At 33.8% G+C, this 11,726-nt stretch overlaps 1 protein-coding gene across 4 annotated transcripts; it reads right to left on the bottom strand.

Annotated features, from left to right (window-relative positions):
• Window positions 1-2,656: 2,656 nt before the first annotated feature.
• On the bottom strand, window positions 2,657-11,344 carry LOC111637374 (LIM domain-binding protein 3-like). Of its 4 annotated transcripts, none has more exons than XM_023382848.1 (6): window positions 11,192-11,344; window positions 7,587-7,735; window positions 6,901-7,222; window positions 4,235-4,366; window positions 4,037-4,158; window positions 2,657-3,429 (listed from the first exon to the last, which is right to left on the bottom strand). In XM_023382848.1, the coding sequence occupies exons 1-6, from the start codon at window positions 11,258-11,260 to the stop codon at window positions 3,096-3,098; spliced, it is 1,128 nt and encodes a 375-aa protein (XP_023238616.1). In that variant the 5' UTR covers window positions 11,261-11,344; the 3' UTR covers window positions 2,657-3,095. The 4 variants fall into 4 exon arrangements, with proteins under 4 accessions (XP_023238616.1, XP_023238615.1, XP_023238614.1 ...); XM_023382847.1 differs by having other exon boundaries at window positions 2,657-3,432; XM_023382846.1 differs by lacking the exon at window positions 11,192-11,344 and adding an exon at window positions 10,414-10,704.
• Between the last annotated feature and the right edge of the window lie 382 nt (window positions 11,345-11,726).

Below are 11,726 nucleotides of genomic sequence, written 5' to 3' on the forward strand. Positions count from 1 at the left end.
AAAGATTTTAAGTATATTAAGTATATCATAGCTAATCTTTAAAAGTTTCTCCGATAATCTGTAACATTTAAATGACGTTCTTTCTTCGCCCTGTCGGGCCTGGATAGAATCATTGGAAGCGTTATGGTGTGTAGCATCCACCCAAGGTCCTAGAATATAAGGTTACCTCATACAACCCGTTTAGCCACCGGATATACATCATCCGTAGTCGAGCCGTTGTCGAGCGACCGCTTCACAACAGTTAGCGAGGGAAGAAAGTTTTGAAATTTCACTATTTTTGTTACTTTTTTGAAAGTTTTTAGACTTTTAATCTTCGAAGGTAAATATATCTAACGTTATTACTACTATTAAACTGATCTGTTGTAGTCTTTACACTTGGAAGACATTCACGTTATACACAAACCTTAGCGATGCAGGTAATACTATTCGATTGTAGTCTCCATTCTGACAGTATAAAATCTGAAGGAGATGAACATTGTGTTCAACGGCCGACAGTAATTGATCAACAGTGACTCAGTGTGATACCATCATACCTCTACCCGACTCATTTCAGTTATTAATTTAAGAAGTTAATAGTTGTTCTCATCGATTCATTTTAGTTATGTTACTCTTATTGTTATAGTATTAAAAAACATCGCCATTTTCTTGTTTTTTTCACTCATAATTTCTTAACGAAACGAAATTTGTTTAAACCTAATCTATAAATTTTCTGTAAATTATTATAATTTAAACTTTTCCTTATCTTCTACGGTAATTTAATGAATTTTTTATCGTTTTTTTATCGCATTTTCTGAAGTAATGATTACGCCATAATAGCTGTTTCAACCTCACTTCTACGACTGTTTCTAAAGAAATGACTCGTATGAAACCTTGTAGAAATGTCTTCCTTTTTCTTATACTTATTATATTATTAATCGACATCTAAGTCTTTGACACATGATGTTACCATAAAATACCTTATAAATTTACTTTGTTGTCAAAATTTATACTTATAACGAATTAATTATGGAAAAAAAAAGCATTCTGTAATTGTCAAAACTCTGTGTAGTATTCTTCCAACGTCGAGACACATCACAAAATTTCAATCCCTTGTCTATACATCACGACTCCTTGGTTGAAAACATTAACTTTAACACAATAATTTTTGGAAAAAAAATTATTACAGAGCTCCCTTTAGTAAATTATTTAAAGACTATTTAAAGATTCAAGACGAAAATAGTGAATTTTGGGAGTAGACAACTCTTCGTCTCGACGACTTCTTGTCCTCTTTCGATGTATTACATTACGGAAACGAAACGACATAAGTTTGATAGATGGGCCAAGAATTTATCTAATAAGCAAATATTTTTTCCTTCTCTCTCTCTCTCTCTCTCTTTCAAATGTGTTTTGTTTTGCTGACGTCAATAGCTTCTGGTTTTTACAACTTTTTTTTTTTTTTTTTTTCTTATTTTTCCAGTTAAAATGCTTAATTTAATGTTGGCATCTTGTACTTACCGTTCTAAAATTGTATAAATATGAATTTTCTTTGATGTAACCGAAAAGAAAAATAGAAAACTTCATAATTTCTTCTTTCTTTTAACTGAAGAATTTATATTTACTTCTCAGAAAATATTTTTAGATTCGAAATAAGAAAATTATTTTACTTGTTATTGAGGTAACTTACATTTTCTTATTTCTCTTACAGGCCTACAAGAATATAGAAGAATATATTGATCGACAAAAGCTTTAATCCGGCTCAATATTTCAGCATCAGGAGCATACGCAGTGGGGGGGAAAATGGGGCATTTCCCTCTCCCACTACTGGAATTGCGTACGATTATAATTTGTTGTTACTATCAATGAGCATTTGTGCATATCTGTAGCAATGAATTACTCAAAAGATTTTAAAAAATATTTATTAAAAATAAGAATTAAAGTCTAATTTTTAAGCTTCTAATACAGTAGACCCCCCTATAACACTGTAGATAATTCCTAAACACTGTTGTACTAATCACTTAGATTTTACAAATACTTGTGCCAGGCTGTGAACGGCTTACGCATTTGTAAAATCGAAATGACTCGTACAACATGGAATTCATATAACACGGAATTATCTACAGTGTTATAGTGGGGTCTACTGTATTAATAATAGATCAGAACGGAAATTTAATATATACTGTATATATGTATAGTAGTTAGGAGACGAACACAAGTTCCATCTTTTTTTTTTTTATACCAAAGAAATATAAAATCACACTAAAGAAGTAATCTTTAGTGTGATTTCACTATATCATGGAAATTACACTAAAGAAATCACACTAAAGAAGTAATCTTTAGTGTGATTTCCATGTTATTTTATGTTTCTGGGGTATAAAAAGATGCATTTGTGAAGACTCTAAATTATTTGTGTTTAGTTTCTAACTACAAATATTTTTAGGTTGAAACTGAAGTTTGTCTGAAAAACATCCAAAAATAATGATTATTTAGAAGATATTTTCAATTTTATATAAATAAGATTTCAACATTGCTTTTCTCAAATTTTTTTTTTCAGGGTGATGACATCTTTGTTGATTCTGTTCTATGGGTTATGACTTTGCTGACAGGATGATGACGTTTGAGAAAAGGCACGATTTCTACTGTATGTAAGCAATGAATACTTATTTCAACAAGAGGCGAATGCATTTTTGGAAGAAGTTTTATTAAGTCCTGTTAAACGAACTTCATATACATTAACAGAACACTGCAATGCTTGGTATCATCTAAAATATTGCTGCTTATTCGTAAAAGTTGCAGTTATTTTTTGACAAAACTTCTTACATGAAATCGTCGTTTAAGCCGAAAGCGTTATTCGTACTTCACTAAAAATATTAAGACAAAATAAGCAATCGTTGATTCAAAAGTTTTCAACACAAACAGTTCGTATGTCATAAAACATAAATTATAATTGATAATATTGAAAATTTGCCCGAAAACCCTGAAGCGTTTAAACGTACGTAATCCAAAAATGTCGCAAAAATTGTCGTCGAACTCGAAATTTCGTGAAAGCAATGAGCTTATCCAAACCTCCTGCAGGAGTTAACCATGGCAAATGATGCTGTTAAGCTGGGCAGATAGGTTCAGAAATCGGATTGAGTGTTGATGATGGTCATCAAAGACTTGAAACTACCAGATTGAAGAATTTTATCACGTGGCACGCCGAAAGCGTTCAAGCTGTGATCCTCGTTGCACTGGATGGGATGAATGTACATGCGCTTCTGGGGTGTAGAGCGTGGTGCTTCATCCACTTCCGGTTTGGGAGACATCTTACTTTCCTGCTCCTGAATCATTTGGTAGGTGGGCGATTTGGTGATGTCGACGATACTCGACATTTTTTCGCCTCCTTTGGCCGCTGGCGAGGACGTTTGAGATTGTTGAGTAGTGAATTTCTTAGCGGCCGGGCGCATGGTTCCCCTACTTTTTGGATTTTAGGAAAGAAAGATCGATGAAGATACTTCATGTCAGGTGAGTGGTACTAGCTCTTTGGTGATTATATCAAAAATTAAACTATAAGCTAGCTAAATCCCTAATCAGGATGAAAAATTGAAAGCGTTCAGCAACTGCATCTTATGGGTTTACAATAGAAAAAGTTCGAAAACTTCTTTCAATGTTAATTACTCTAATTTTCATAAATGAACTTAACACAAGTTGGAGATGCTGAACACTTAAGGAGGAAGGAAATTCTATATCGTAAAAATTTTATAAACTAATTAAAAATTCTACTTTAATCATTTAAATTAAAAATTTACTTAAAATTATCATTTTAGTAAGGGACTAATATAATTAGTAGGAAATGGGAGAGATTAGTAATAGACGGCTAATCCTATCTACCAAAAGTTACCAGGCATACGGGTATGATCAGGGTCATCTATTGAAAGATATATCTACCATTTAAATGTTATATCTAAAGGCTCAGTGTGGCGCCTACAGGCATCGAAATCAAGTTATTTTGTTAATTGAAAGCATGAAAGACCCTGATATCATATACCCAACCTGGATTTTACCTCAATTCAGTACTTACGGCTGCATTCCAGTCTGTTCTGCATAAGTTTCGGCTACATTTTGATTAGAATATAAATTGATAGGTGAGTTATATTGACTATGAACCACTTGAGGACCTTGGGAAGGAGTCTGCATTACCACCTGAAAATGTAGGAAATTTTAGAATAGTTTTCAGTAGTAAGATATTTTAGGGGGATAATTTATGTAGTATAATCACCCGATTCACTTGTGGTGCTCTGGTAGGAGATTGTCTCCAATTTGGATCTTGTACATGTCGAAGATAGGATCCTGTGGGAAGATCATGACGTGGTTTTGCATGAGGAGATATCAGAGGAAACGTGCGATAAGCCTGTAAAAATATTGAAAATTTAATTAATAATATTAGGTATATATTAAACAATACTAACCGTTCTACCCATATGTGTACAATGAAACTTGGTTAATTGGTAATGCTCGGGATCAAATAGTGTATCTTCGAGTTACTCAGATAGTCCTTCTCCTGCTATCATCGCTACGCAGCAGAATTCAATATTCAGTGTATTGTTGGATTTAATATATAAAACCCTATGCGTTTAAGTAAAAGCGAATTCGAGTTAAGCAAGTTCCACTGTAACAATAATGCAACTAATGGTGTTTATTATAATAAATAAAAATTAAAATTGTGTCAAAATAATCTTTCGAATAGTTTCATGAAGAACTATTTAAACAAAAGTTTAGCCTAAATAGCTCTTCATGGGGGTCATTTTAGACATTCATCATTGAGGAGATTGGGGCATAGAGGTTGATTTTTTCCGATTAGTATATATGGTTCATATAAAGTTCGATAGTTCGTATAAAGTGCCAATCAAGAAGGCTGACTCTCATTCCTTTTACTTCTTCTTAATACTTCTGTATTTCTATGAATTCCGGGAAAAAATATTATTACGGTTTATTTTTGGCGGCGTGATTTTGCCGCCTATTCAGCGAAATTTGACGAAATTGGAGGATCGAGACTCCCTTCAAACCCTCCTGTAGCTTTACCCCTGCCTGTAGTCAATTATTAACACTGATGGTTTGAGGAATAGAATAACCACGTTAAATTTTCTGGGTTATTTTCCATAGAAAGTTCTCCCGAAAGACAAATCGCTTAAGTGTTGCGTTGCTTCATCTGATCAATTCAATTTATTATTAACCTCACTTTAAATGGATTTTCAATTCTGTTCTTTACTATCTCGTTCAGTCCATACTCCTTCATTTTCTCTGCTATACAATCTTTTGTCTTCCCTTCCCTAGTATTGCAAATTCTAACATTCTTCTTCCCACGTATACATGCTTCTCGTGACGTAAACATTACCCTTTCGTCTTAACTTTCCAACCTTCATCGAGAATCTTGGCACTTGCATTGTGTCTCTTATCAGAGCATTTCCAATGTTTTCCTTCCTTATAACATCACATGTTAACTTCTCATTCTCAGCTTCAGAATCGTTTTCTTTGTCATTAAATTACTGTATTTTACATTCGTTACAAATGAAATGTAACAGTATATTTTTGTAGGTAAATAACTAATTAAACTTCCTTCATTATAAACTAGAATTAACAAAGTTACATTTACATCCAACACAATACAAAAACTATAATTTATATATACAGTCAAACCTCGATATAGCACCCTCCTAAGTAAAGTCACCCTTGTATAGCTCTAATGCAGGGCTTCTTAAACTTTTTTAATTCACGACCCCATTTATGATTGTGATTTTTTTCGCGACCCAAAAAAAAATATAAAATAAAGATATACGAGGCCTGCTCAAAAAGTATCGGACCTTTGGTCGGCAAAAATAAATTTATTGATTTTGAGGTCAAAACCCTAATTCCCTTCAAAGTAGTCTCCTTGGTTGTGTTGTGTTTGGCGACGAAAGCCCGAATCAGATGCGTTATCACGATGGAGCTGCCAAGTTTTGATCGACCACAGATCCGGTCGTTTGCGTCGCACAGCATCGGAAAGACGACGAAGGACCTCCTGGTAGTACTCCTTTGCGACGGTTTGGCCTCGTGGTGCGTACTCACGATACACTACCCCACGAGAGTAAAAAAAGAAAACTGTCAACATGACCTTGATATTTCTGTGGGCCTGCCGCGCTTTTTTGGCCTCGAGGATCGTCCCCGAAAGCCTGCTGAATCTTGCGAATGGTTTACACTCGGGTATCGCCAAGGTTTTTGGCAAAATTTGATGTAATATCGCTGCTCACGTTGTTCAGTCATTTTCCAACTTAGTGGAATCCGACGAGAGCTCGCTACATGACCTCACTCACAGGCCGACTGCCAACGACTGACGCTTCCTGCAGGCGGGAAAAAATTCAGGGCTGTGCATGACTGTCCCCTCCACAACTCCACCGAAAGAGGCCTCCCGCACATCATTGGTTTACGCGAAAAAAATAAAAGTCCGATACTTTTTGAACAGACCTCGTATACAAATTTGCAAAAACAATAATGATGTACTATCACAGTTCACTCTTGTGTTACAATGGAACAGGGACAACTGAATACACTGAAAAGCGACAACACTACACTAGTTCACGCTACAATCAGTTTGCTGAACCATTGTCTCGCTGCACCAGAAGTGACACAAAGCGCAACTCACGAAACTTATGACACAAAGTATGCCATTTTCAAACTCTCACAAACTATTTTCAATATTTTGCATTAAAATCTCGCGACCCCAAGATTTCGCTAAGCGACCCCAAATGGGGTCGCGACCCATAGTTTAAGAAGCTCTGCTCTAATGAATAGACCTATTTCCAATGGACTTTATATCGCATTGTTTTGAGTATTTCGGATTATCGCAACACTTGATTTAGTGTACTGTATCGAGATTTGATTGTGTAAAGATATATAATATTCACGCACTTGATTAACAATCGCTTGTTTCTCTCTTGTATTCTCTTTATAAAATTCTTGCTCCTCCACTTCTACGAAGTTCTGCGGAGTGGGGAAAAAAGTAGGTATCTTGGCACTCGTAGGAGGAGGGACGTAGCCGGGTTGCTTGACCCAAGGAAGATTGGAATTTTGAGAGGGTTGAGGTGCTACCGGTTGGAATAACTTGGGAGCCGAAGGGATACCTGGTTTGATACCGGAAGAGGGGAGGGGTTTAACGTTAGCCAAAGGATGTCCAGTAGGCTTGAAGGGTGGTGTAGTAGGTGTAATTCCAGGAGAAGACGCAATACCAGATCTGAAAATAAAACAAAGAAAAATAGCTTTTTATCTAGTAATCTGGCTGGTATTATAACATTTAAAGTAATCCCAAAAAATTGGCACACGTGTCGTAGGTGATGCAACGAAAGAAGGTGCCAATAACATTGGCCAGAACACAATGTTTTATCTTCGTAATAATAGTAGACAAACAGCTAACAAGATATCGGCCTAGTCCTTGGCATAAATCGTATTTCAAGAGTTATATATTTAGATTGCAATATGTCGTAAATGATTTACGAAACAGCTGGAAGGTGTAAAAATTATCCATAGTTATGTTATTCTAGGATAATCTTTTTAGAAAAAAGAAAAAATAATAAAAATAAACAAACGAAGATCTCTACCTATGCACTACTAAGTTCAAGTTATTGCCGGCATGCTTGATGATATCGTGTGCTTCCATGTGACTGAGTTTTCCTGCATCTTTATTGTTGATTTGCAATAAGACGTCACCTCTCTGAATTTCCCCTTCCGAGGGCGATCCGAGAAACACCTGAAAATAAATGAATTTTATTATAACCCTTTGATCATTTTTTTTAGTAAATATTTGAGGCCTTTTTAAAAGCCTATGCCTAGAATTTCTGCTGTCTGAAAATATGACAATAACTCTTCATAACAAGACAATTCCTTTGATTATTTATCTTTTTCCAACTGATATCTTCTAATCTAAATCAGTAGAATTATTAAATTTTCTGATATTTTCTTTGGTGATGAACGGAAGGTTAATTAATAATACAATCTTTTAAATTCAGATATTTTTAACGACTTAAAGAGCTGTGTTGAGTGAGATTATTCTGGCATTCTACACTTAAAGCAAACCGAATGCCAAACAGTTTCTTACGTTATGATGATTTACAACTAATGATGAAACTTCTCTCATGGCCAAATGTCTCACTTATATGTTTATATGTAAATATCTGTATTAGAAACTACAGTATACTTATGGATCCACGCGTGGGATAAGTCTTCAGAGACATATTTTATCTAAATATTCGAACAGAGAATAAACTAAAAAATAAAACTATTTGGCAACACCACTGTTTGTAGAAGAAATTCCGTTGAAATTTAATATAACTCGATATATTTCTTTTCTGTTTTTCTCCTCGGTTATCTGCCAAAATAATCTTTATTACCATATCTGTGAGACAACTCTTGTGTGTTCATACATATTAATCCTATGGTTACTCACGTAGAAGACTTGATGGATGAGACAAATACTTCCATTTTTCCTAAGAAAAAAAAAATATATATATATATATATACCCCCTTCTAAACACAAGATCTAGTTTGGAGCATTCGTTTTTTATTGTATAACAGGTTAAATAATTTCGGTAATTAACTCTCGAAGGAACCCAAACATTCAACTAAAGATGGAAGGAATCGTGGAGGGGAGGGAGGGAGGAAGATTTCAAGCTAGAATGTTTGAAACAGATCCAAAATCTTTCCTGTGATTCACGGTTATTGTGAAAACTTTAGTCAGCACTCGAGGTCAGACAGCTTATGCTATTTTCAGACCTTTTACGTTCGTTCTTGTACTTATAGTTTAAGGGTGAAAAAAAAAATAACCATTTGTTAGAAAATTTTCCCCCTTTTTATTTGTTTTTTATCTTGTTAAGTAATTTTAATTATGTTTACTAATTACATTTAATAATTACGAAGATAATTTATGAGTTTCTATTGTATAGGAGGAATGACATTTCAATGTTAATATATTATAAATTATAGAATTTATAAATTAATATTAAATTAAATTGTTAATTAATTGATTAATTTAATTAATAATTAACTGGGAATAAATTAAAAACTAAGAAATGTAAATTAACATACAATTACAGTCGATCCCCCTATAACACTGTTGATTATTCCGTTTTATATGAATTCCATGTTATACGAGTCACTTAGATTTTACAAATAAGTGAGCCGTTCACAGCCCGGCCACGTATTTTGTAAAATCTAAGTGACTCGTACAACATGGAATTCATATAAAACGAAATAACAGTGTTATAGGGGGTCGACTGTATTGTATAATAAACAAACAATAGAGTATTATGACTTAGGGAAGGTTTTATGGGTCCAAGTCTATGGTAAGATCTATTAAAATAAATCCTTATTTTAAAAGAGAAGAATTAATTCGTAAAGATCCTACCATCTTTAACATTGAAAATTTAAAATTTAATTTGAAAGGATCATTAAACCATCTGTAAACAATGTGAAAGGATTCTTGAACTCGTTAATCTATTTAACAGGCTTAATTAATAAATAGAAATTATTTAATAGTTCAAATTACTGTAAAATAGATGACAAGACCAATTTAAAATATTATAATATTTTAATAATAAAATTTTATACCTAATTTAATTTTATAAAATTTTACTTTATTATTTAAATTTGTAATAAATTTAGTTTAGATTTGTTTTTAATGGCGACTCAAGATGGCATGAATCTATACAAAATCTTCCACAGGGGATGATAATCTGTTTATTTATTATAAAAGATTAATCCAGATCTAGTGGGAAAGTGGCCAGACAACTATCAACCCACTTCATATTGGATTACGTAGCGCAGGCGCCATAAACGTGCCAATCTCGTGTTACTCAGTGCATTATTTGGCCATGTGTGCTTTTATCCGACTGAAAACCCGAAAATAGGTGGGGTATCCTCTCGAAAAGTCTCGACTCCTACGCCCCAACCTGTGTTTGTACACAAGTGGCGGCGGCGGCGACGGGGGTTTATCCCCCGTTTCTACCTCTATATTTTTGGCAACACTGACGCGCGTGACATTTCGTCCATGCTTTACGATTAACAATCTCTAATACATTATTTATTATGAATTAATAAATAACGTTTAAAAAAAACGACGAATTTATTTATCAATTACGTAATATTTTATAAGAAAATAATTTTAATTTTATGAATGAAAGATTAAATACAATAACGAAGTGTGGCGACATCTCTCGGATAAAATTTTCACTAAAATTTAATTTATCAAAAAAAAAAAAAAATAAAATTAATAATTTACTTATATGTAATAATAATTATTTACGAGTTTTGAATTAGCATAAAGAAGAAGAAGAAGAAGAAGATTCCTAAAACGCAAAAAAAAGCTAGAGAAATATAATAATATTTTTATAAGATAATAGAGATAAAAAAGTAAATATCAACAAGTATTACCCTCTGTATTGTCAATGGACATCCAACATCTCTACCTCCCTGTAGTCGGAAACCCCAGGCTGTACCTGGGCCGTCTCTACGTAGACTTACGGATACGACGCTCATGTCATCACTGATGTCTGGCAAAATTTCGTGTTAGAGCATCACCCCCGCACCTCAAATATGAGATTTTTGGACGTGGAGTAGAGGTGTAGTTGGAGTCTTCTTGACTTTCGTTCGCTCGTATATGCTATGTCGCTACCACGTCGCTTCTCTAGCTCTTTTGATTTTTCCTGGTCCTTGGACGAAAATAGAAACTTCTTGTCGTTTCCTTTCCGTTCTCACTTTCGATATTTAACTTATACGCCCTTACAGGCAATTTTTAAGTACATAATTATGGCGCTTTCTCCTACGCTTTGTATACGCAGCTTCGATATAAACTAAGATAACTTATGTACTACGTTACGTTCGTCTATTTAATTTCTAAACAAAATTAACGCATTTAATTAAGTTAAAAACCGAGGAAAAATAATATTAAATTCAAAGTTTTTTTTTTTAAAAGCCAAAGAACTTTCTTTCTTTTTCTTTTTCTTTTTTAAATAGAAACCCGAATTCATCGGATTATGTCGGCTTTCCAGCATAGCATCGTTACTTTGAGGAGAAGCTAACACTTCTATTAAACTCGTAGCGATACCGTAATGGTAATTTCGGCCACCGAATCGTTTTTTTTTTTATGCTTAAATAATCCGAGAAAAACGATATATATTTTTGTCGATTTTTGGTTATTTTCTGGTCTCACCTGTCCATTAACGACTTCATCTTCTCTTTGGATGTCTTTAGGAAGTCGATAGAAAAGTGGTCTCTCCATCCTGGTCAACTAATCTAAATGCCGATAAAAATCGTGTTCTATCTCAACTTTTCTCTTACCTTGGCCAAGACCTGCGTACTTCGATTCTACTTTTAGACGACATTTTGTTATTCTCATCTTTAGTACTAGTGGATAGAACCGTGCTGACGTGTTTTCCACTTTCTGTTTGCTTCTTTTATCACCCTCATTCCCTGTTTCTTGGTTAAGTGCCTTTATTTTGTTTAAGAAAACGAAACATTCTCTTACACACACTATTATGTTAGTATCGACCTTGAAAAAGTTAATTTTTTTTTCTTTTTTGATTCCCAAAATGCTTGACTTTCCAAAAATGCTGTTCCTATTTGTTTGTTTTTGATATATTTAACGAGTCGCTTCATTTTTAACTAATGTACACCCATTTAGATAATAGTATAAGTATGCAACTAATTGATTTAATTTTAATCAATGCCAAAAAAATACTTAACCA

This window comes from Centruroides sculpturatus, unplaced genomic scaffold (genome assembly GCF_000671375.1).
Source record: "Centruroides sculpturatus isolate CEXI.00-Female unplaced genomic scaffold, Cexi_2.0 scaffold1158, whole genome shotgun sequence".
NCBI lineage: Eukaryota > Metazoa > Arthropoda > Arachnida > Scorpiones > Buthidae > Centruroides > Centruroides sculpturatus.